We start from the raw sequence: 26495 nt of genomic DNA, 5'->3' as shown, positions 1-26495 counted from the left end.
GCGATTACAGCTGTAAGTCGCTTGGGGTATGTCTCTATCAGTTTTGCACATCGAGAGACTGACATTTTTTTCCCATTCCTCCTTGCAAAACAGCTCGAGCTCAGTGAGGTTGGATGGAGAGCATTTGTGAACAGCAGTTTTCAGTTCTTTCCACAGATTCTCGATTGGATTCAGGTCTGGACTTTGACTTGGCCATTCTAACACCTGGATATGTTTATTTTTGAACCATTCCATTGTAGATTTTGCTTTATGTTTTGGATCATTGTCTTGTTGGAAGACAAATCTCCGTCCCAGTCTCAGGTCTTTTGCAGACTCCATCAGGTTTTCTTCCAGAATGGTCCTGTATTTGGCTCCATCCATCTTCCCATCAATTTTAACCATCTTCCCTGTCCCTGCTGAAGAAAAGCAGGCCCAAACCATGATGCTGCCACCACCATGTTTGACAGTGGGGATGGTGTGTTCAGGGTGATGAGCTGTGTTGCTTTTACGCCAAACATAACGTTTTGTATTGTTGCCAAAAAGTTCAATTTTGGTTTCATCTGACCAGAGCACCTTCTTCCACATGTTTGGTGTGTCTCCCAGGTGGCTTGTGGCAAACTTTAAACAACACTTTTTATGGATATCTTTAAGAAATGGCTTTCTTCTTGCCACTCTTCCATAAAGGCCAGATTTGTGCAATATACGACTGATTGTTGTCCTATGGACAGAGTCTCCCACCTCAGCTGTAGATCTCTGCAATTCATCCAGAGTGATCATGGGCCTCTTGGCTGCATCTCTGATCAGTCTTCTCCTTGTATGAGCTGAAAGTTTAGAGGGACGGCCAGGTCTTGGTAGATTTGCAGTGGTCTGATACTCCTTCCATTTCAATATTATCGCTTGCACAGTGCTCCTTGGGATGTTTAAAGCTTGGGAAATCTTTTTGTATCCAAATCCGGCTTTAAACTTCTTCACAACAGTATCTCGGACCTGCCTGGTGTGTTCCTTGTTCTTCATGATGCTCTCTGCGCTTTTAACGGACCTCTGAGACTATCACAGTGCAGGTGCATTTATACGGAGACTTGATTACACACAGGTGGATTGTATTTATCATCATTAGTCATTTAGGTCAACATTGGATCATTCAGAGATCCTCACTGAACTTCTGGAGAGTTTGCTGCACTGAAAGTAAAGGGGCTGAATAATTTTGCACGCCCAATTTTCAGTTTTTAAATTGTTAAAAAAGTTTGAAATATCCAATAAATGTCGTTCCACTTCATGATTGTGTCCCACTTGTTGTTGATTCTTCACAAAAAAATACAGTTTTATATCTTTATGTTTGAAGCCTGAAATGTGGCAAAAGGTCGCAAAGTTCAAGGGGGCCGAATACTTTCGCAAGGCACTGTATGTTAAAGATGGTGGGGCTTAAGCTGCATCCCTGTCTCACCCCATGGCCCTGTGGAAAGTAATGTGTGTGTTTTTTGCAAATTTTAACCACACACTTGTTGTTTGTGTACATGGATTTTATAATGTCGTATGTCCCCCCCAACACCACTTTCCATCAAAATGCCAAATTGAGTCAAAAACTGTTTTGAAATCAACAAATTTGTTTTGGTTTGTTTTGTTTGTCAATTAGGGTGTGCTGGGTGAACACATGGTCTGTTGTATGGTAATTTGGTAAAAAGCCAATTTGACATTTGCTCAGTACATTGTTTTCACTGAGGAAATGTAGGAGTCTGCTGTTAGTGATAATGCAGAGGATTTTCCCAAGGTTGATGTCTCTCTCTTTCGCTCCCTCTAGTCTCCACTCCACAGTCAGAGAACAGCACAGGAGGTTATACAAGCTGCCTGACATCAGCCCTTCCCCTGAGTGGGAGAGAGGAAGAACAGAGAGAAACACAAATGTTAGCTAAACATTCACAGCAGACTAAATGTCCTTATTTTTCTGTTTAATGACTGATTCAAAGTCTGCTAGTATAATCACAAGATGTCACTGACTTTGACAGTGAAAAGAAAACCTTTTTTTGTAATAAAAGACTAAACAATAGGTAGAAACATTGATACAAGCTTCGGCAAAATAGAATAAAACATTCTGCTAAAAGATTAATAAACAGATGAGACTGACAGAATATTTGCCCCCCACTCTTAGATAATACACTATCTGCACAATTGATTACCTGGTGATTGTTGCACATGATTGTTATTCATAGCATGACTTGGCTATGGCTCTATGGTGCGTTTGCATTAACAAGTAAATGTAATTTAATCTGAGACAGCCTGTTTTGGCCCGAGGGGATTCATAAACCACAGGACTGTTTCTAAAGCAAGGTTTCAGTTGGACAGAGCTGTCAAAATCAATCTGCAACAACACAATGGATTTACACTCAGCTGTGGTATTAGTAAGTGTGTGTTGTGTATGTGTGTGTTGTGTGTGTGTGTGTGACTCAGACTACACCTCATTGCAGTTCCACTCTACCAGTCCTACATACTGCCAGCGCACTCCATCTAATACAATGCCTGTCTTACTTTTATTTCCATGTCGATTTAAAGACTCTTCTCATCTCTTTGATAGCCACCAGCTAGCTGGTGGTTTCCACTGGCTGTCAGACAAATGATATAATTTGCATTGAATTGCTACAATTAGCATAAATTTGCTTCTCAATGAGAAAAGGCATCGTTCAAGCTTCCTACAGATGTAGGATCTAATTTGATCACTGTTTTGTTGATGATAATTTTCTTCTATATATATATATATATATATATATATATATATATATACATACATACATACATACATACATACATACATACATACATACATACATACAGTATATGGAAATGAAAATAGAAGAAGATTGAGGCTCTTCCACCTAAAACCAAGCCTTGGGCACCAATATGGATTCACACATATCTCAGCCTGGGCTATAGTGGCAGTTACTTTAGCAAGAAAAATAATGAAGATAGGAATATTACTGAACCGGAGCACGTGAGAACTCACACTACTGTTTCATGATCAGATTCAAATTCAAATGAAAAAGTTATCCAATGCTGCGGAGGTGCAGCTTAAAGTTATTTACCCGAGAGAGTCAAAAAACGCAGCAGCCTCTTCAGGTGTGTAGAGTTCTTTAGGTGATCCGTTGACCATAATCTTCAATGTGGCCGGGTACAACAGTGCGTAGTCCATCTTCATTCTCTTGAGTCGAGCCTTCTCCTCATCAAACACTTTGCGTCTTCGTACAACCGCAGTGGAATAATCATTGAAGAATGAGACCTTTACGTTGACTACCGTCAGAGCCGATGTTTCTAGCCGCATCCATGACGCGCTGCTTGTCGGTGAAGGTGCTGGTTGGGACCGGGTACCGGTGCTTGAGAGCGATGAGCTCTGTCCAGCTTCGCACAACCAGCCTTTGTAGGTAGCCAGGGATCCATTCCTCAAAAAAATTTACTGAACGTGTCCCTTCAAAATTTTCCGGGAGTCCCACAACACGAATATTGCATCTGCGTCCTCGATTATCCAAGTCGTCAATGTGCTCCGCCATTTTGCACACCTGTTTCTCAAGTGCTTTTATCTTAGTGTTCATAGATGTAGTTGAAGTTTCCACTGTAGCAATTCTTCCTTCCGCCTCATCAACACGTTCCACAACCCTCTGTAGTTCAGCTGAATGGCCTGCTATTGCTTCCAAGACCATTCTTATCTTATCATCGATCACTTTAGTAATATTTTCAGTCATCCTTTGAATCACCAGGTCCATTGTGCCTGGATCCGCAATGGTGTTAGCTTCGCTAACGTTAGCTAGCTCCTCATGCACATCTACAGGGATGGTGGTTTTGGTCGAGTTCTTAGTAGTTCTGTTGGGCATGTTGTCGGAGATTTTTGAGAAATAGCCGTCAAGACTCATTGTAAGATAACTTATTTAGCCAATTCTACCACTTTTTCAAACTAGGAGATTAATGTAAAAATATAAATCACAAATGCCATGGGAGCTCGCTGAAACACAGTGTTCTCTCTACGGCGCCATTTTGTCAACCCTGTAATTTCTACTTAAAAATGTTAGACTTGATTTGCCCTGACATAAAATGTATTAGCCCCTACAAAAAAAAGCCCATTAATGATAATCCACAGTCATTCACATTTCCTGTTGCTGCAGGATTATTTTCCTGCTGTAGCAAACTGTCAATATTTTGTTCCCTTCCCAAACAAACCCATCAGCAGAGATCCTAACAACAAAAGCAGCAGAAATAGACAGATAATCATCTATTAATAGTTTGATGTCTGTCCTACTGTGTTGCCAGTGGGACCAGAAGAAAGGCTTTTAGGCTACTGACTGCTGGTTCCTCTGGTGGGCTATTGATTTTTATCATCCACCAGATCAGACCAAGATGGACCTCTCTCTCTCTCTCTCTCTGGAGGTATGGGGGCTTAGGGGAGCTGTCTGTACGGCTGGAGAGGAGGGGTTGGTTGTACAGTTGTAATGTGGTGCTGGAGGTTGCGGTGGCATGCAGTGCGTTTTTATTGGGGTGGGGGGTTCTGGTGGTTTTAGTGTAATGAGGATGTCTCATTTAAGTAAGACAAAAAGTCAAGTCTCTCTCTACCTCTCTCTTTCTGTTTCTCTCTCCAGACTCATTACGCCAGATCAGAGCTGCCATATTGTTTCTCCAGCTGTCGAAAGACCACACAAACAGTGATGTTTTGAAAGTGACCTGACAAAAAGGACAAACAGGGCACTCAAGATCTTTACCCTGTTTGTCAGTTAATTTGTCCATATACATGTATTTCTGACATTTCCCATGTCCCCATGCAGGATTGGTGGGGTGGTCCCCATCGTGTTCCCCTACTTTGCGGAGTTCCTGGCGAGGGAGAAGAGAGGAGAGCACCTGAGCTGGCTCTGCATGTTCTGGATGATAGGAGGGATCTATGCCTCGGCAATGGCCTGGCTCATCATACCACACTACGGTGAATGACTGACAGCCCTGTCCTATCACGCTGCAGGATTATTTGTGCCACACCTAGGTCACCAATCATAGTAATTGATATCAGCAGCCTAGGCCTGAACCCTCAACCTGTATCCAGGGATTACCCGTGTTTACTGTCTGTCTGTCTGCTACTGTCTATTGTCTGTCTGTCTGTCTGCTACTGTCTACTATCTGTCTGTCTGTCTGCTACTGTCTGTCTGTCTGCTACTCTCTACTATCTGTCTGTCTGCTACTGTGTCTGTCTGGCACTGTCTACTGTCTGTCTGCTACTGTCTACTATCTGTCTCTCTGCTACTGTCTGTCTGTCTGCTACTGTCTACTATCTGTCTGTCTGTTACTGTCTGTCTGCTACTGTCTACTGTCTGTCTGCTACTGTCTGTCTGCTACTGTCAACTGTCTGTATGTCTGTTACTGTTTACTGTCTGTCTGCTACTGTCTGTCTGCTACTGTCTGCTACTGTCTGTCTGTCTGCTACTGTCTGTTTGTCTAATACTGTCTATTGTCTGTCTGTCTGCTACTGTCTACTGTCTGTCTGTCTGCTACTATCGTCTGTCTGTCTGTCTGCTACTATCGTCTGTCTGTCTGTCTAATACTGTCTATTGTCTGTCTGTCTAATACTGTCTATTGTCTGTCTGTCTAATACTGTCTATTGTCTGTCTGTCTGCTGTCTGTCTGTCTGCTACTATCTACTGTCTGTCTGTCTGTCTGCTACTGTCTGCCGTCTGTATGTCTGCTACTGTCTGTCTGTCTGCTACTGTCTACTGTTTGCTACTGTCTGTCTATCTACTCTCTGCTGTTTGTCTGATACTGTGTGTCTGTCTGCTACAGTCTACTGTCTGTCTGCTACAGTATACTGTCTGTCTGCTACAGTCTACTGTCTGTCTGCTACTGTCTATTGTCTGTCTGCTACTGTCTACTGCCTATGTCTGCTACTGTCTGTATGTCTGCTACAGTCTACTGGCTGTCTGTCTGCTACAGTCTATTGTCTGTCTGCTACTGTCTATTGTCTGTCTGCTACTGTCTACTGCCTCTGTCTGCTACTGTATGTATGTATGCTGCTGTTTACTGTCTGTCTGCTACTGTCTGTCTGCTACTGTCTACTGTCTGTCTGTCTGCTACTGTCTGTCTGCTACTTTCTGCTACTGTCTGTCTGTCTGCTACTGTCTGTTTGTCTAATACTGTCTATTGTCTGTCTGTCTGCTACTGTCTACTGTCTGTCTGTCTGCTACTATCGTCTGTCTGTCTGTTTGCTACTATCGTCTGTCTGTCTGTCTAATACTGTCTATTGTCTGTCTGTCTAATACTGTCTATTGTCTGTCTGTCTAATACTGTCTATTGTCTGTCTGTCTGCTACTGTCTGCTGTCTGTCTGTCTGCTACTATCTACTGTCTGTCTGTCTGCTACTGTCTTCCGTCTGTATGTCTGCTACTGTCTGTCTGTCTGCTACTGTCTACTGTCTGTCTGCTACTGTCTGTCTATCTACTCTCTGCTGTTTGTCTGATACTGTGTGTCTGTCTGCTACAGTCTACTGTCTGTCTGCTACAGTCTACTGTCTGTCTGCTACTGTCTATTGTCTGTCTGCTACTGTCTACTGCCTCTGTCTGCTACTGTATGTATGTCTGCTACAGTCTACTGGCTGTCTGTCTGCTACAGTCTACTGTCTGTCTGCTACTGTCTATTGTCTGTCTGCTACTGTCTACTGCCTATGTCTGCTACTGTATGTATGTATGCTGCTGTTTACTGTCTGTCTGCTACTGTCTACTGTCTGTCTGTCTGCTACTGTCTACTATCTGTCTGTCTGTTACTGTCTGTCTGCTCCTGTCTATTGTCTGTCTGCTACTGTCTACTGTCTGTCTGCTACTGTCTGTCTGCTATTGTCTACTGTCTGTACGTCTGTTACTGTTTACTGTCTGTCTGCTACTGTATGTCTGCTACTGTCTAATACTGTCTATTGGCTGTCTGTCTGCTACTATCGTCTGTCTGTCTGCTACTATCGTCTGTCTATCTGTCTAATACTGTCTATTGTCTGTCTGTCTAATACTGTCTACGGTCTGTATGTCTGTTACTGTTTACTGTCTGTCTGCTACTGTCTGTCTGCTACTGTCCGCTACTGTATACTGTCTTGTCTGTCTGTCTGTCTGTCTGTCTGCTACTGTCTAATACTGTCTATTGGCTGTCTGTCTTCTACTATCGTCTGTCTGTCTGCTACTATCGTCTGTCTATCTTTCTAATACTGTCTATCGTCTGTCTGTCTAATACTGTCTATTGTCTGTCTGTCTGCTACTGTCTACTGTCTGTCTGTCTGCTACTATCTACTGCCTGTCTGTCTGTTTGCTACTGTCTGCCGTCTGTATGTCTGCTACTGTCTGTCTGTCTGCTACTGTCTACTGTCTGTCTGCTACTGTCTGTCTGTCTACTCTCTGCTGTTTGTCTGATACTATCTGTCTGTCTGCTATAGTCTACTGTCTGTCTGCTACAGTCTACTGTCTGTCTGCTACAGTCTACTGTCTGTCTGCTACTGTCTATTGTCTGTCTGCTACTGTCTGCTGCCTCTGTCTGCTACTGTCTGTATGTCTGCTACTGTCTACTGTCTGTATGTCTGCTACTGTTTACTGTCTGTCTGCTACTGTCTATTGTCTGTCTGCTACTGTCTACTGCCTCTGTCTGCTACTGTCTGTATGTCTGCTACTGTCTACTGTCTGTATGTCTGCTACTGTTTACTGTCTGTCTGCTACTGTCTGTCTGCTACTGTCTGCTATTGTCTTGTCTGTCTGTCTGCTACTGTCTTGTCTGTCTGTCTGTCTGTCTGCTACTGTCTGTCTATCTGTCTACTGTCTGTCTATCTGCTACCCTCTGTCTGCTACTGTCTACTGCCTCTGTCTGCTACTGTCTGTATGTCTGCTACTGTCTACTGTCTGTATGTCTGCTACTGTTTACTGTCTGCTACTGTCTACTGTCTGTCTGTCTGCTACTATCGTCTGCCTGTCTGTCTGCTACTATCGTCTGTCTGTCTGTCTAATACTGTCTATTGTCTGTCTGTCTAATACTGTCTATTGTCTGTCTGTCTAATACTGTCTATTGTCTGTCTGCTACTGTCTACTGTCTGTCTGTCTGCTACAGTATACTGTCTGTCTGCTACTGCCTATTGTCTGTCTGATACTGTCTACTGCCTCTGTCTGCTACTGTCTGTATGTCTGCTACTGTCTGTATGTCTGCTACTGTCTACTGTCTGTATGTCTGCTACTGTTTACTGTCTGTCTGCTACTGTCTTGTCTGTCTGTCTGTCTGTCTGTCTGCTACTGTCTGTCTGTCTATCTGCTACTCTCTACTCTGCCTGTCTGCTACTGTCTACTGTTGGGTCTGTCTGCTACTGTCTACTGTCTGTCTGTCTGCTACTGTCTGTCTGTCTATCTGCTACTGTTTACTGTCTGTCTGTCTGTCTGTCTGCTACTGTCTGTATGTCTGCTACTGTCTACTGTCTGTATGTCTGCTACTGTTTACTGTCTGTCTGCTACTGTCTTGTCTGTCTGTCTGTCTGTCTGTCTGTCTGTCTGCTACTGTCTGTCTGTCTATCTGCTACTCTCTACTCTGCCTGTCTGCTACTGTCTACTGTCGGTCTGTCTGCTACTGTCTACTGTCTGTCTGTCTGCTACTGTCTGTCTGTCTATCTGCTACTGTTTACTGTCTGTCTGTCTGTCTGTCTGCTACTGTCTGTCTGCTACTGTCTACTCTGTCTGTCTGTCTGCTACTGTCTACTGTTTGTCTGAAGCTGTCTGTCTGTCTGTCTGCTACAGTCTACTGTCTTGTCGGTCTGCCTGCTATTGTCTATTGTCAGTCTGTCTGCTACTGTCTACTGTCTGTCTGCTACTGTCTACTGTCTGTTTGTTGCTGTCTACGGTCTGTCTGCTACTGTCTGCTGTCTGTCTGTCTGCTATTGTCTACTGTCTGTCTGCTACAGTCTGTCTGCTACTGTATGCTGACTCTGTCTGTCTGCTACTGTCTGTCTGCTACTGTCTACTCTGTCTGTCTGCTACTGTCTACTGTTTGTCTGTCTGTCTGTCTGCTACTGTCTACTGTACGTCTGTCTGTCTGCTACTGTCTACTGTCTGTCTGCTACTGTCTGTCTATCTACTACTGTCTTCTGTCTGTCTGTTTGTCTGTCTGTCTGCTACTGTCTACTGTCTGTCTGTCACTGTCGGTCTGTCTACTACTGTCTTCTGTCTGTCTGTCTGTCTGTCTGCTACTGTCTGTCTGTGCTACTGTCTACTCTGTCTGTCTGTCTGCTACTGTCTACTGTCTGTCTGTCTGCTACTGTTTGTCTGTCTACTACTGTCTTCTGTCTGCTACTGTCTGTCTGTCACTGTCTGTCTGTCTACTACTGTCTGTCTGTCTGTCAGGGACATAAAAGCACTCGTCATAAAACACAAGGCATATCTTCACACACACACACACGTCTGTGAGAGAACGTGTGTGTAACAGGTTCCGCCGCAGTGGGCTCTTCATTGACTGCTGCTGGCCAGAGGCTGGAGGACTCCTCTTCTTACTGGAAAGCCTCAGTGTGTGTGTGTGTGTGTGTGTGTGTGTGTTCGAGGAATTAAGTGGAGGGGCGGTCGTAAATGTGTTGTGTAAGAAATGTGTATGTGTAGGTGTTAATGTCATGGGCATTGTGCTATGACCAAGGACACTGCAGGTGTGTGTGATACCGCCTTGTTCTAGGTAGTGCAGCTCCATAAATCTAGGTGTGTGTCAATCAGTCAGCCATACCCTCCAGTCCATTATAGCTGTAATCTCCCTAAAGTGATATGTACTGGTGGAGTCTAACACAGCCCCATGGGCATCACATACACAGAGAGAGAGCTCATTTCCTTCACCATATGGTGTTCTTCATCTCTAGATTCTCATTCCCATCATCACACTGCATCTCATGTGGAAACTAGAAGTGTGTTTTGGGATAATTCCTAATAAGAGAGACTATAATGAAATGGGTTGATGATTTTAAGGTACTTGGAGGCACTTTAAGATTTCAGGCCTTCGTACTTTTACTCTTATACAAAAACAACGCATAATATCAGACATGGAATGTGTATTGTTGTGCTCATTTCTCTTGTTTCTGATTGGTGGTTGTGTGTGCAGGATGGAGTTTCAGTATGGGCTCCGCCTACCAGTTCCACAGTTGGAGAGTGTTTGTGGTGGTGTGTGCTCTACCCTGTGTGTGTGCTGTCGTAGCACTCACCTTCATGCCCGAGAGCCCACGATTCTTCCTAGAGGTAAGGAGTATGTGTGTGTGTGTGTGTGTCTGCATACCGCCCCAACAGATTCACAGATGACACAATCTCCATTGCACTTCACACTGCCGTCTCCCACCTGGACAAGAGGGGAAATAACTATGTGAGAATGCTGTTGATGGACTACAGTTCAGCGTTCAACAACATAGTCCCCTGCAAGCTCATCACCAAGCTAGGGACCCTGAGACTGAACACCTCCCTCTGCAACTGGATCCTGGACTTCCTGATGGGACAGCCCCTATAGACTTAGAAGTGTGGTGCCAGGACAACAACAAGGAGCTGATCATGGACCACAGGAGAAAGAGGGGAGAGCACGCCCCCATCCACATCGACAGGACTTTTTGGAGCGGGTCGAGAGCTTCACGTTCCTTGGCATCCACATCACTAAAGACTTAACATGGTCCACACACACCCACACAGTCATGAAGAGATCACAAAGCGCTACAGAGGGTTGTGTGGACAGACCAGTACATCACTGGGGCCAAGATCCCTGCCATCCAGGACCTCTATATGAGGTGGTGTCAGCGGAAGTCCCGAAGAATCACCAGTCTCCAGCCACCCAAGCCATAGACTGTTCACTCTGCTACCGTCCGGCAAACGGTACCGGAGCATCGGCTCTCGGACCAACAGTCTTCGAGACAGCTTCTACCCCCAAGCCATAAGACTGCTAAATCAAATCAAACTTTATTTGTCACATGTGCTAAATACAACAGTGTAGACCTTACCGTGAAATGCTTACTTACAAGCCCCTAACCAACAGTGTAGACCTTACCGTGAAATACTTACTTACAAGCCCCTAACCAACAGTGTAGACCTCACCGTGAAATGCTTACTTACAAGCCCCTAACCAACAGTGTAGACCTTACCGTGAAATGCTTACTTACCAGCCCTTAACCAACAGTGTAGACCTTACCATGAAATGCTTACTTACAGACCCTTAACCGACAGTGTAGACCTTACCGTGAAATTCTTACTTACAGGCCCTTAACCAACAGTGCAGCTCAAGAAGAGTTAATAAAAGATTTACCAAATAAACTAAAGTAAAAAATTATGAAAAGTAACACAATAAAATGACAATAACGAGGCTATATACGGTGGGTACCGGTATCGAGTCAATGTGCGGGGGTACAGTTTAGTCGAGGTAATTTGTACATGTAGGTAGGGATGAAGTGACTATGCATAGATAATAAAGAGTGAGTAGCAGCAGTGTAAATAAATTGAAAAATAAATGGAGGGTGGGCGTCAATGTAAATAGTTATGTGGCCATTTGATTAATTGTTCAGCAGTCTTATGGCTTGGGGGTAGAAGCTGTGAGGAGCCTTTTGATCTTAGACTTGGCGCTCCGTTACCGCTTGCCGTGCGGTAGCAGAGAGACACGTCTATGACTTGCGTGACTGGAGTCTCTGACAATTTTTTGGGCCTTCCTCTGACAACGCCTAGTATATAGGTCCTGTTTCCTGGCAGGAAACTTGGCCCCAGTGATGTACTGGGCTGTACACACTACTCTCTGTAGCGCCTTAATGTCTGAAGCAGAGCAGTTGCCATACCAGGCGGTGATGCAACCGGTCAGGATGCTCTCGATGGTGCAGCTGTGGAACATTTTGAGGATCTGAGGACCCATGCCAAATCTTTTCAGTCTCCTGAGGGGGAAAGGTGTTGTCGTGCCCTCTTCACAACTGTCTTGGTGTGTTTGGACCATGATAGTTTGTTGGTGATGTGGTCACCAAGAAACTTGAAACTCTCGACCCGCTCCACTACAGCCCCATAAATGTTAATGGGGTTCTGTTCGGCCCGCCTTTTTCTATAGTCCACGATCAGCTCTTTTGTCTTGCTCACATTGAGGGAGAGGTTGTTGACCTGGCACCACACTGCCAGGTTTCTGACTTCCTCCCTATAGGCTGTCTCATTGTTGTCGGTGATAAGGCCCTGTTGTCGGTGATAAGGCCCTGTTGTGTCGTCAGCAAACTTAATGATGGTGTTGGAGTTGTGTTTGGCCACGCAGTTGTGAGTGAACAGGGAGTACAGGAGGGGACTAAGTACGCACCCCTGAGGGGCCCCAGTGTTGAGGATCAGCGTGACAGATGTGTTGTTGCCAACCCTTACCACCTGGGGGTGGCACGTCAGGAAGTCCAGGATCCAGTGGCAGAGGGAGGTGTTTAGTCTCAGGGTCCTTAGCTTAGTGATGATCTTTGTTGGCACTATGTTGAACGCTGAGCTGTAGTCAATGAACAGCACTCTCACATAGGTGTTCCTTTTGTCCAGGTGGGAAAGGGCAGTGTGGAGTGCGATTGAGATTGCGTCATCTGTGGATCTGTTGGGGCGGTATGTGAATTGGAGTGGGTCTAGGGTGTCCGGGAGGATGCTGTTGATGTGAGTGCTACGGGGCGGCAATCATTTAGGCAGGTTACCTTCACTTCCTTTGGCACAGGGACTATGGTGGTCTGCGTGAAACATGTAGGTATTACAGTGAGAGGTTGAAAATGTCAGTGAAGACACTTGCCAGGTGGTCCGCGCATGCTTTCAGTACACGTCCTGGTAATCTGTCTGGCCCCGCGGCTTTGTGAATGTTGACCTGTTTAAAGTTCTTACTCACATCGGCTACCGAGAGCGTTATCACACAGTCGTCCAGAACAACTAGTCCTCTCGTGCATGCTTCAGTGTTGCTTGCCTCTGTTAGGTTTTTATTTTTCAGAGTAAATAACTCAGACACTAGAGAAGCTTTAACCAAGTTTAATTCCTCCCAAAGGTTCTGTACAGCTGTTTTCAGACACTTCAACATTTGTCCCACTCAGATATATATATCCCACTTAAAACACTCCGCCTTCTCTACAATCCTTACATCTAATGGTTTAACAGGAAAAGAGTAACAAGATACCAAACCCTTATTACTCCCTTCAGGTGAACTGTCCTCACCTCCTGACCTCAACCCCTCCTTCATCTAATCCATAGAGTTCCATCTGTCTTCCCTGTATCAACACGGTGCTCTGCTCCCGTCCCCCAACACATTCCACAGCTATCTGTCTTTCTACAGAGGCCCAGTCTCTTTCTCCTTTGATTCTATGCTTCTTTCCTATCATTTATTTAATATCTCAATGTTCAAAATGTTGAGTCTAACACTGCAAAGCGAGCATAAAAGGCATTTAGCATATCTGGTAGGCTCATGTCACTGGGCAGCTCGCGTCTGGGTTTCCCTTTGTAGTCCGTAATAGTTTTCAAGTCCTGCCACATCCGACGAGCATCAGAGCCTGGTGTAGGATTCAATCTTAATCCTGTATTGACGCTCTGCTTGTTTGATGGTTCGTCTGAGGGCATAGCAGGATATCTTATAAGTGTCCGGATTAGTGTCCCGCTCCTTGAAAGCGGCAGCTCTAGCCTTTAGCCGATGCGGATGTTGCCTGTAATCCATGGCTTCTGGTTGGGAAATATACGTACGGTCACTGTGGGGACGATGTCATCGATGCACTTATTGATGAAGCCGGTGACTGAGGTGGTTTACTCCTCAATGCCATTGGATGAATCCCTGAACATATTCCAGTCTGTTCTAGCAAAACAGTCCTATAGTGTAGCATTTGCTTCATCTGACCTTCCATATTGAGCGAGTCACGGGTACTTCCTGCTTTAGTTGTTGCTTGTAAGCAGGAATTAGGAGGATAAAATTATGGTCAGATTTGCCAAATGGAGGGCGAGGGGGGAGAGCTTTGTATGCATCACTATGTGTGGAGTGAAGGTGGTCTAGAGTTTCTTTTCCTCTGGCTGCACATGTGACATAGCCATAATACTGCTAAATAGTTCATTAATGGTTACCTGGACTATCTGCATTGATCTACCTTGCACTGAATCTATACCCACTCACACACAGGACTATATACACACACTATGTACACAGTCACTCACACACACTACACTGACACACTCACACAAAACGACCTCACATTATACACTACGTACTGTACTTACACACACACATAACACACACACATGCATAATGACACCACACAAACACACATACATACATAAACACACACACACACCTATAGACACTAGGTCCAGGCGATATGGCATAAAAATCATATCTGGATTTTTTCAAACTTAATTGCCGATTCACAATATACATCTCAAGTTTTTAAATGTTCTCTCTAAATAAGCTTTTCTTTACAATTAAAGGTCAAAAGCACAGCATTTCAAACAGTCAGCAATAATCTAATGAATTCAGTTATACCTAGGATACATATAAGCCTTCCACAACCATAAGACCCACTTGTATTTAGTTTATCCAACTTAGATGTATCTGCTAGCTAACAAGGCAAAACAGTTGAATGGTTATAAACACACCCTGCTGTCCTTCTCCAACTGTTTGAACAGCATGCTAGTCTGTCCACTTTGTTCACATGTTGAAATCATGTGGCCTACATTATTACTCAAAATAAACACAAGTTGAGGAGTTGGAACATAAAAAGGGTATGAGGGTACCCCTCTAATCTTAGAGTAAAATAATGTCTCAATTGTGTTTCATAAACAGTTCACACACTTTTACACTCATCATATGCTGCTGCTATTCTGTTCTTTATTTTACTCTTATTATTATCTATCCTGATGCGTAGTCACTTTACCCTGCATTCATGTACATACAGTATCTACCTCAAATACCTTGTACCCCTGCACATTGATCTGGTACTGGTCCTCACTGTACTGTATCTCCATTCTTTATTCCTCATGTTACTATTTTAAAATGTTTTATTATTACTTTAAAACTCTGCATCGTTGGGAAGGGCTCGGTAAGCAAGCATTTCACAGTATTCGTTGTATTGTATTCGGGGGAATTTGATTTGTGTGTGTAACCCTCTCTGTGTCTAGATGGGTAAACATGACGAGGCATGGATGGTGCTGAAACAGATCCATGACACCAACATGAGGGCCCGCGGAGAACCAGAGAAAGTCTTCACCGTGAGTATACAGTACCTGTCTCTTTGGGACTCTCTCGCTCTCTTTCATCCTCTCTCTTTTCCTCTTTTTCTTTCTTTCTCTCTCTCTCTCCTTCACACAAAAACACACACATAGTGTATTGACTCTGAGTCTCCCCCTGTAGGTGAACAGAATAAAGCTCCCTACGCATCTGGATGAATTGGTAGAGATGCAGTCAGACTCATCCAACCCTGTTGGCCAAGTCCTCTTCATGATCAGGACTGAACTCAGAGGGGTAGGACTGTGGGTGTTAGTGATAGGTTGTAACAACAAATATTATATGAAATCATTATGAATAATGACTTTTTTTAGGTATTTATACCTGTCTCTGTCTCTTTCTCTTTCTCTAGATCTGGTTAACGTTCATGAGCTGTTTCAATTACCCAGTGAAAGACAACACCATCAAACTGGCCTTCGTGTGGTTCACACTGTCTTTTGGGTAAGCAGTGCCTATCCCAACTATCAGTGTGTTCATAATGAAGTACTCTAAGGTAGAGCCAGGGTCTCTCAAATAGCGCTAAGATGATGAATGCTAACACGCTAACTGGGAAAGAGACCACCCATCTAAATAAAGCACCATTAGGAACATCAATGCTAAATCCCAATGCTAAATCCCGTTGTCATTATGTGGCATTGTGTGTAGATTGAAGATTGGAAAAAACTATGTAATACATTTTCGAATAAGGCTGTAATGTCACAAAATGTGGAAAAAGTCAAGGGGTCTGAATGCACTGTGTATCCTAACTAGAGAATGTTAAGAATATTATTCCTGTGTGCGGTTACTAGTCTGTCAGTGACGCCATATCCTTTGCAGGTACTATGGCCTATCTGTGTGGTTCCCTGATGTCATCCATCACCTGCAGTCTGATGAGTATGCCTCTAGAGTGAAGACTCACAACAACGAACATACAGAAGACTTCACCTTTAACTTCACCCTGGAGAACCAGATACACACCAACGGAGTATTCGTCAACGACAGGTACTGTGTCTAAACGCACACACAAACACACCAATGTAGTCTTCACCAATGATGGTTATTGTAACCAACAAACTCACTTAAAGAGACTTTAATGAGTTAAACAGGCTCTATCAAACCCCCAGTTTATCCAGTTAACGTAGCCTGTCCCATTCCAGGATAGCAGTGTGATCCGTCATTCCTGTAAACAACACACCGCTCTCCGTAATGTTCTTCCTTTCCTTTATCTACACCGCCTCCGGGAAATAAAAAAACGTCTCTCTCTCTCTCTCTCTACTATGATCCTCCTCTCTAACATACAGTTGAAGTCGGAAGTTTACATACACCTTAGCCAAATATATTTAAACTCAGTTTCACAATTCCTGACATTTAATCCCTGTCTCAGGTCAGTTAGGATCACCACTTTATTTTAAGAATGTTAAATGTCAGAATAATAGTAGAAAGAATGATTTATTTCAGCTTTTATTTCTTTCATCACATTCTCAGTGGGTCAGAGGTTTACATACACTCAATTGGTATTTGGTAGCATTGCCTATCACAGGAACATATTGACGTACTACACCCCTTCCACTAGAAACCCCTGGTTAAAATGTGTGTGTGTGTTTGTATGCAACAATACTGGCCTGTGGACTTGCGTTTCATCTTTGTTTTGTAAAGTGTTTCATCAGTCATGTCCAGTACAGTATAACATATCCTTAGAGATAACGTATCCTATCTCTATTGGATAGAAAGGGCTGAGTCAGCGTACAGGCCAGGCTGTTCTCCCAGCTAGTGGTCTCACACCGCTGGGTACTGGAGGGGATATCATCAATCTTTTATTTGCTCGATCACTATCTCAACTCTGCTTTGTGTCGACCAAAAATAAGTGTTGATGGTACAATAGATTTTTCTTTACTGTATTTATTCTTATTTTCCTCTCCTCTTCTCCCTCTCTCTCTCCTCTCTCCACCTCCTTCTCCTCTCCTCTTCTCCCTCTCTCCTCTTCTCCCCCTCTCTCTCCTCTCTCCCCCTCCCTCTCCTCTCCCTCTCTCCTCTCCTCTTCTCCCCCTCTCTCTCCTCTCTCCACCTCCTTCTCCTCTCCCTCTCTCCTCTCCTCTTCTCCCTCTCTCCTCTTCTCCCTCTCCTCTCTCCCCCTCTCTCTCCTCTCTCCACCTCCTTCTCCTCTCCCTCTCTCCTCTCCTCTTCTCCCCCTCTCTCTCCTCTCTCCACCTCCTTCTCCTCTCCCTCTCTCCTCTCCTCTTCTCCCCCTCTCTCTCCTCTCTCCACCTCCTTCTCCTCTCCTCTTCTCCCTCTCTCCTCTTCTCCCTCTCCTCTCTCCCCCTCCCTCCCCTCTCCTCTTCTCCCTCTCCCTCCCTCTCCTCTCCTCCCTCTCCTCTTCCCTCTCCTCTTCTCCTCCCTCTCCTCTCCTCTCCCTCTCCCCCTCCCTCTCCTCTTCTCCTCCCTCTCCTCTCCTCTCCTCTCTCCCCCTCCCTCTCCTCCTCTCCTTTCTCCTCTCTCCTCCTCTCTAGGTTCATCAGTATGAAGTTGAAGTCCGTCACCTTTATAGACTCTACGTTTCAGAACTGTTACTTTGACGACGTGTCAACAGTGGGCTCATTATTCAAGAACTGCACCTTCGTAGAAGCCTTCTTTTATAACACAGGTGAGTCCACACACGCTCACACACACATGCATGTATGCGCCAGGGTGTCCATTAGCCGGTAATGGCTTTTGTCATAGCCGATAAAATTGAAGCCGGCCGAATGGCTGGGAGAAGGACAATCCCATTGTGAAATAATGATTTTTAGCCTGTTCTTTGATGGAAATACATTTGACTGGTCATGCTTATCGGTCTATTGGTTCATTTGCATAATTGAGTGTAATTAAATTGGCGCGTTTACAGTATATTTGTTATGCATCTTTTTTTATCACACTCGTACAGCATACAGATACAGAGCCTTTAAGTGGAAAATCTGTCGACGCTGCTAGAGCTGCTGCTGCAGCATCTTGTGGTGCTTTCAAGACATCTTGGAACTCTGAAAAATACGATGTGAAATCATGACGTCAGAGATCTTCAGGTCGGAAAGGCGGAACTTTAGGAAGAGGCCCAAGTTCCTGAGTTAGAATATTTTTCCAGTTGTCTTGAACCCACTGTCAGAAGTCTGAGATTTCCGAGTTCCCAGTTGTGTTGAACTTGGCATCAAACGGCAACGGGAGGCAGGCTTCATCAGAGCATCACACCACTTTGGTAGTATGCATTTTGAAAACATATACATGTTTTGAAACCTGAACGTTTTAATAGATATTATGAGGCATGTCTTAACTTGCTTAACTAGCCTATTAGATCTCCTCTCTTTCTAAACAGATATTTTCATCTCTTGTCACATCAAACCGCTCGCAATGGCAGTGTGCTTTTGACTGTATTTTCCCGATAATTGCATTATGGAAAGAACATTTGCGTGTAGCCTACTGCCTTGTTCGCATTGCTGCGCTTATAATGTGAATAAATCATATTTTAAACTGAAGCTTCTGATCTGTTGCATCAAAATGATTGCTTTTTAACATATTTGTTTTTGTATCCTAGGCCTACTGCTTGTTTGAATTTGGGATCTATTGTCCCACAACTGTCTGTTTGGAATATGACATGTCTTTCTCAAAGAACTGACCAATAGACTAGGTAGCCTAAACTTTTCTAATATAGTAGATTGACAAAGGCAAGTGATTTTGCTGTTCCTTACTTTTCATTTTGGCCGAGGAAAAGTAAATGTGGACAGTTATTTTAACATGTTGAAAATGCACATCAGAATTGGGTAAGAATGACCGCACATCGTTGCATCCTTGACATGCCTGTTCTGTTAAGATAAATTACCATAGATTTCTGTCATTCTGAGCGCTGTGGGTGTACGCCCTAATCAGGTTATACACTAAATGCATATGGGTCTGCAAATTTCTCAAATGTCCCTTAAATTACAATGTTGCCTTTCAAATGTCTGGCTCCACATTTTCCTAACAGAAACCCTGGTATGCGCGCGTGCTCGCATACACACACACTTGGTTGTTTACTTGAAATGTTACTCATTCTATTAATTCTGAGCACATCTCTTCCTCACAGCAACCATGTTATAGATGAGGTGTCCCCCTGCCTCTCACAAAACCCTTCAGACATAACTCTCTTACTCTCCTCTCTCTTCTTTTTCCTCTCTCTCTCTGCTCCCTCTATCTCTCTGCTCTCTCTATGTGTTCTCTCTGTCTCCCTCTCTGCTCTGACTCTCTCTCTCTCTCTCTCTCCCCCTTGCCCTCCCTCGCTCTCTCTCTCTCTCTGCTCTCTCTCTCTGCTCTCTCTCTCTGTTCTCTCTCTCTCTCTCTCTTCTCTGTCTCTCTCTCGCCCTCTCTGTCTCTCTCTCGCCCTCTCTGTCTCTCTCTCTCTGCTCTGTCTCTCTCTGCTCTGTCTCTCTGTTCTCTCTCGCTCTTCTCTGTCTCTCTCACTGCTCTCTCTCTCTGTTCTCTCTCTGTCTCCCTCTCTCCTGTCCCTCTCCTTCTCTCTCTCTCCTCTCCCTCCCTCTCCCCCTCTCTCTCCTGTCCCTCTCCCCCTCTCTCCCCCTCTCTCCCTCTCTCTACTCTCCCTCCCTCTCCCCCTCTCTCTCCTCTCCCTCCCTCTCCCCTCTCTCTCCTGTCCCTCTCCCCCTCTCTCTACTCTCCCTCCCTCTCCCCCTCTCTCCTCTCCCTCCCTCTCCCCTCTCTCTCCTGTACCTCTCTCCCTCCCTCTCCCCCTCTCTCTCTCCTGTCCCTCTCTCTCTCTCCTCTTGTCCCTCTCCCCCTCTCTCTCCTGTCCCTCTCCCCCTCTCTACTCTCCCTCCCCCTCTCTCCTCTCCCTCCTTCTCCCCCTCTCTCTCCTGCCCCTCTCCCTCTCTCCCCCTAGCTTTCCTTTACACCAGTGAATTACAGGTCAACCTCTCTTCCCCTGCAGAAATGGCCTCTATGTTCCTTGTTCACTGTGCTTGACAAAGAAATCGAGCCGTGCGTACGTCCATACGTACCACCTATAATAGCATTGCAATGATCGTTGCACACTCCTGCAGCAGTTCAATTGTATCTGATAGAAGATTAGGGATGGAAATACGATGCTCTAAAGTGAGGTGGAGGGAAGGAAAGATATTTTCTATTTTGGCTTGACATTACACAGACCAATGCACGCTGTAATATCATCTCAATGTACACTTTAGCACAGTTCTTGGTTAATGTTATCGTTCAATACTGTTTATGACATCTGTTATATTATTGTTACGACTGTGTTATCTAGCCCTTATGAAGGAGGGTTCATGTGGAGTACAATCTAATTATAAGAGGAGCTGACTAATAGTTGAACCAGGAAAGGCAGGGTCTCTGAGGGAGTAGTGAATTAGGGGGACTGCTAACGGCCACGGTGTGGTTCAGCTGACTCAGACCATGAGGGGTCGCAGGTTTAGAAACGGTTCCATCTCAGTATTTAGGAAACAGCTGAACATGAAAACAATCTGGGCGTGTGAACTTGGTGGCAAAGTCTCATGGGAGACGTAGTCTCATTGCCTCAAGCAGCAACACAGAGAGGAAGGGGGTGAGGGAGGGTGGAAGGGAGGGATAGAGAGAGAGAGAGAGAGCGAGAGAGGTATGAAAAGGGCATAGTGTTTGCTGCCTTTGCTCTTTCTCTGTGATGTCGTGTATAAATAGCGTTTCCATCAGGGGAGAGTTATGTAGTTATCCCTAAAAGACCTGGGATGTTTTGCAGACGGACCATATTTCTGACCCCCCGGCCCTGTTCTACCTTCCCTTCATCAAGAGAAGAGAACCTCACAAGAGGCAGGCTGAGTCCATGTCTGAACGATAGGGGACAAACATGAGTTAATAAAGAGAGTTAAAGGCCCATGGAAGCAGCATTAGATAATAAGTATAAACCCAGCACAGTGTCTATTCAGAAAGTTCACCTGCCAGACAAACAGAACATAAAGGAGTCAAAATAGTACACTTGTCTGATTCTCTATTTCTCTCTTTGTCTTTCTGCAGATATTGACGATTCTAAGCTGGTGGGGTCGAGGGTGATCAACAGTTCGTTCCACCACAACAAGACGGGCTGTCAGATGACCTTTGATGATGACTACAGTGCCTACTGGGTCTACTTTGTCAACTTCGTGGGCACGCTCGCCGTTTTGCCCGGCAACATAGTCTCCGCCCTTCTCATGGACAAGATAGGGCGCCTGAGCATGCTGGGTAAGTTTTTTAAATTCTACTTCATAGAGAGTATATATTTGATATTCAGACAAATGTTCAATTGTGTGACTGTCCCCCCTGGGGTTTTACATTATCGGTACCTATGAAATTAAATAAAAAATGTATCACCAAAAAGATAATGTGTTTGTAATCTGTTATCATGTCTTATGTTGTAATATGATGTGTAATAGCATGTTTTCTCCTCCAGGGGGCTCCATGGTGCTGTCAGGCATCAGTTGTTTCTTTCTGTGGTTTGGGACAAGTGAGTCTATGATGATCTTCATGCTGTGTCTCTATAACGGCCTCAGTATATCAGCCTGGAACTCCCTGGATGTTGTTACTGCTGAGCTCTACCCAACTGACAGGAGGTGGGTACAACAGGCAGGCAGGCAGGCAGGCACGACACACACCAACACACACACACACACACACACACACACACCCTCCATCCTTGACTCTCTCCTCTGCCCTCCTTTTCTTCTCCAGGGGTACAGGTTTTGGGTTCTGTAATGCCATGTGTAAGCTGGCAGCGGTGTTGGGGAACCTGATCTTCGGTTCTCTGGTTGGCATCACAAAGACCATCCCCATCCTGCTGGCGTCGGCTGTACTAGTGGGAGGAGGCCTGGTGGGACTACGACTGCCTGACACACGCGGCCACGTCTTGATGTAGAACTACACTACCCAGCAGTCTTCACTCATGTACCCATTAGGCTTTAGTTGAACACTTTAAGACAGTGGTATGTAGGCCTTATGATAGCGTGTTCAAGTAAAGGGCTACATATTGAAGTGCAAGTGCTAAAGTGCAATTAGTCCAACATTTTGTTAAGTTGTATTTGGAATAAAAGAGCCCTTGGCCATATTTATTTGAACCTTAGGTACTCTGTACCTGCGACCAGAGGGGTGGAGCTGGAATTCGGGGTGGAGTGTGTGGGAAGAGTTGAACCCTATTTCATTCACCTTCTGGAGGGCTCTGCCCAGGTAGAGAGATGATTGCTGTTTCTGCCCCAAGACCGGACTATCTTGCCTAACCTATTTTTCAACCTTGTCATTCCCAAACCAGCTGTTTGTTTTACGATTATTTCTTGTTGAATATCCAGGCATTTAGTTTGGGAAGTTGATCAAAATTCAGCTCTGTTTTTAGCAGAAAGCAGGAGGGTTTTAACTTGATGAGATATGAAAAAGCCATTCTAAACCTAGCCTAAGTTTAATCAAAGGTACCTATTGCTGCTGTCCTCAGTGCCACGGGTCTGACATGAATACAAGTTAGGTGATAAGATACGTTCTTTAGTCAGCCTGGGTACCATAGTTACTATACGTTACAACATAATCATTCTCTAAGGGCAGAATCCTAACTAGAGAAGCGTCAATTTAGGTTTCAGGCTTAAGCTGTTGTGAGCACATGACTCTGTTGGGATATTTAACCTATTTCACTGAAAGCTAAATGTATAGTTTGGAGTGAACTATGCCTTTAACATATTCATGACTTTGCAGTATCATAATGGCATCATTGCAGTACGTGCTTTTGCATTTGACCAGGTATGGATCATTTGTGTAAATGTACAGTGTGTGTGTGTGTGTGTGTGTATGTATGATATTGTGTGTGCGTGTATAATATATTGTATATATTCAAACGTTGTTAATTTCACATCCATGGGTTGGGGTCGATGTTAATGAGTTGACTTGACTCACTGAAGTGTCTTGACTGGTTTCAAATCAAATCAAACTTTATTTGGCACATGCGGCGAATACAAGTGTAGACCTTACCGTGAAATGCTTACTTACAAGCCCCTAACCAACAGTGTAGACCTCACCGTGAAATGCTTACTTACAAGCTGTTAACCAACAGTGTAGACCTTACCGTGAAATGCTTACTTACAAGCTGTTAACCAACAGTGTAGACCTTACCGTGAAATGCTTACTTACAAGCTGTTAACCAACAGTGTAGACCTTACCGTGAAATGCTTACTTACAAGCTGTTAACCAACAGTGTAGACCTTACCGTGAAATGCTTACTTACAAGCCCCTAACCAACAGTGTAGACCTTACCATGAAATGCTTACTTACAAGCCCCTAACCAACAGTGTAGACCTTACTGTGAAATGCTTACTTACAAGCCCCTAACCAACAGTGTAGACCTCACCATGAAATGCTTACTTACAAGCCCCTAACCAACAGTGTAGACCTTACCGTGAAATGCTTACTTACAAGCCCCTAACCAACAGTGTAGACCTTACCATGAAATGCTTACTTACAAGCCCCTAACCAACAGTGTAGACCTTACCGTGAAATGCTTACTTACAAGCCCCTAACCAACAGTGTAGACCTTACTGTGAAATGCTTACTTACAAGCCCCTAAGCAACAGTGTAGACCTCACCGTGAAATGCTTACTTACAAGCCCCTAAGCAACAGTGTAGACCTTACCGTGAAATGCTTAGTTACAAGCCCCTAACCAACAGTGTAGACCTTACCGTGAAATGCTTAGTTACAAGCCCCTAACCAACAGTGTAGACCTTACCGTGAAATGCTTACTTACAAGCCCCTAACCAACAGTGTAGACCTCACCGTGAAATGCTTACTTACAAGCCCCTAACCAACAGTGTAGACCTTACCGTGAAATGCTTACTTACAAGCCCCTAACCAACAGTGTAGACCTCACCGTAAAATGCTTACTTACAAGCACCTAACCAACAGTGTAGACCTTACCATGAAATGCTTACTTACAAGCCCCTTAACCAACAGTGTAGACCTTACCGTAAAATGCTTAGTTACAAGCCCCTAACCAACAGTGTAGACCTTACCGTAAAATGCTTAGTTACAAGCCCCTAACCAACAGTGTAGACCTTACCGTAAAATACTTAGTTACAAGCCCCTAACCAACAGTGTAGACCTTACCGTAAAATGCTTAGTTACAAGCCCCTAACCAACAGTGTAGACCTTACCGTAAAATGCTTACTTACAGGCCCTTAACCAACAGTGTAGACCTTACCTTGAAATGCTTAGTTACAAGCGCTTAACCAACAGTGCAGTTCAAGAAGAGTTAATGGTTAATGGTGTGTTAATGAGTTTGTCTTTCAGCTTGTCCAACTGCATCACTTGCAGCCATCCATCCCTCATCACGTCACACTCTGTATGAAACAAACTCTTTAACTACACTTCTGTTAAAATAGGAAACTTTGCATGTGTGTTACTAAAGTCTTTCTGTTGTGTGTTCTGTTTTTGTGTCTCTGCTACAGGGATGTAGTTGTAAAAAAACATGAAGGTGGCTAAACACTGTAGCTGGTTGAGATAACAGAGAGAGTAACATAAACACTACAGGTAACAATGCTAAGTTGGTGTAACAGCCAGGTGTGTTAACACTTTTCATTGAATAAACCAGTGGTGTAGTCCTTGTTTAGGTGTGCTTCCGCTCCACTACATCCCTGCTGCAGCCATTTTAATCTGGATCAAAGGTGACTGTGTCATTCTGGTGAGTTCCTTGTTCTGTGGGCATGGGTCCATCCGTTCTTCTGGGTAATTTTGACGGGGCATGCAGTGGGGAAATGTTCTGTTCTGTACGGAGCTACAGACATGCTATAGACCAGGACTATTCAACTCCAGCCCCTCCAGGTCCCTCTACAGTACTACTGGTTTCCTCTTCTCCCCTTCTGTCCCTCTTCTCACTGATCAATATATCAAAGTATAGTGCTTTTTACAAAAACATTTTTCACAAAGTGCTTAACCGTAACCTGGTCTAGACACAGAAATAACATGCATGTCATTGATTGGCCAGATAATCCACTGACCAGGTCTGAATCTGTCCCTGGTTAGAGGGGAAGGATGAAAACCAGCAGTTCTGTCACGAGTCCGACCGAGGGTGGTTCCCCTTCCTGGGCGGGTGGCGCTCGGCGGTCGTCGTCACCGGCCTATTAGCTGCCACTGATTGTCTTTCCTCCCCCTCCTTGTATGTTTATTGGTAGCACCTGTTTATGTATAATTAGTTTGTCTTTATTAGACAGCCGGCCCGCCTGGCTGTTGTGCGGGATTATTTCAGTGTAACCTTCGGCTCTGTTGTAGAGGTACGTGTTAGTGCCTGGTCGTGATTTTTCCGTTGTACATTTTCATTCCCTGTGTTTGGGAACGTAACTATTGTGAGCACCCTGTGGTGCGTTGGTGCTATTAAAGACGCACAGTATTGCACTCTCTGTCTCCTGCGTTTGACTCCACACCCACGACACCCGGAGCATTACAAGTTCTGTAGTTAGTAGATCTTGAGGCCCAGGTTTGAATAGCCCTGCTGTAGACAATACATGGAGGTGTGTGTTAAACCATTTGTCAAATACCTGTCCTTGGTCTGATTTACTTTGACTAGGGAAGGTTAACAGGTGCAATGTAAACTATGTCATGACTGTCTTGATCAGGTCAGGTTACAGGAGACCACAACCCTACAGATTATCTCTCCACCCAACAGAGGAGGGGAGAGCTAGGGGTCTGAAAATGTGGAGGGTTTTATGGCCCCTCACGGCCCTGGTAAATCTCAGGCCACAGACAAATTCCTATGTCCGATTACTATTGAGAACCAGCCTCAGAACATTAAACATGAACTAAAGGGACTTTGGAACAATGGTTTTCGTCAGCCACAATGGTGGTCATGACGATAGATGGAATATGAAAATGTATGTCATTTTTGTTCTGTTATTAAAGGTTAACAGATGACGTTATTACAAAAACATTGTAATGTGAAGGGTTTCCCTAGTATATGTTTGATGTTTATACATTGTACGTTGTATGGAAAATATCCAAATCAAAGAGAATGTTTTGGGGAAGATGAAATGGTAAGTTAGTTGTCTAAAATTGGATTTGAGTAAAACCTAGCCCTTGCCTCATTAACTTGGTACGCCCAGAGAAGGGCCCTAAAGGCGGCTACGCCCACTTCTGACCTGAGGGTATAAAACCTGTGAGTATAGAAATTACTATTTCAACCAGCACAGGCGTAACAAAATCACAAACTGCATTAAAATAAATTGTTTACCTTTGACGATCTTCGTCTGTTTGCAATCCCAATGCTCATTGTTACACATTGAATTATCTTTTGTTTGATAAAATCCGTTTTTTGTAGCCT

At 44.4% G+C, this 26495-nt stretch overlaps 1 protein-coding gene across 1 annotated transcript in view; it reads left to right on the top strand.

The window, feature by feature from the left end:
* The window catches only part of LOC110522831 (synaptic vesicle glycoprotein 2C), a 74873-nt gene extending 49300 nt beyond the window's left edge, over positions 1-25573 (top strand). The window contains exons 4-13 of the mRNA XM_036977081.2: positions 4779-4930; positions 10084-10217; positions 15090-15179; positions 15322-15432; positions 15548-15636; positions 16012-16176; positions 17682-17815; positions 21193-21396; positions 21605-21764; positions 21883-25573. Coding sequence (XP_036832976.2) covers positions 4779-4930; positions 10084-10217; positions 15090-15179; positions 15322-15432; positions 15548-15636; positions 16012-16176; positions 17682-17815; positions 21193-21396; positions 21605-21764; positions 21883-22066 — 1423 coding nt within the window. The 3' untranslated portion in view covers positions 22067-25573. The remainder of the gene's footprint in view (positions 1-4778; positions 4931-10083; positions 10218-15089; positions 15180-15321; positions 15433-15547; positions 15637-16011; positions 16177-17681; positions 17816-21192; positions 21397-21604; positions 21765-21882) is intronic.
* The last annotated feature ends 922 nt before the right edge of the window (positions 25574-26495 follow it).

This window comes from Oncorhynchus mykiss, chromosome 5 (assembly GCF_057628025.1).
Source record: "Oncorhynchus mykiss isolate SJ-2025 chromosome 5, ASM5762802v1, whole genome shotgun sequence".
NCBI lineage: Eukaryota > Metazoa > Chordata > Actinopteri > Salmoniformes > Salmonidae > Oncorhynchus > Oncorhynchus mykiss.
Note: the sequence above shows the minus strand (reverse complement) of the source record. Positions and strands in the feature narration are given on the sequence as shown.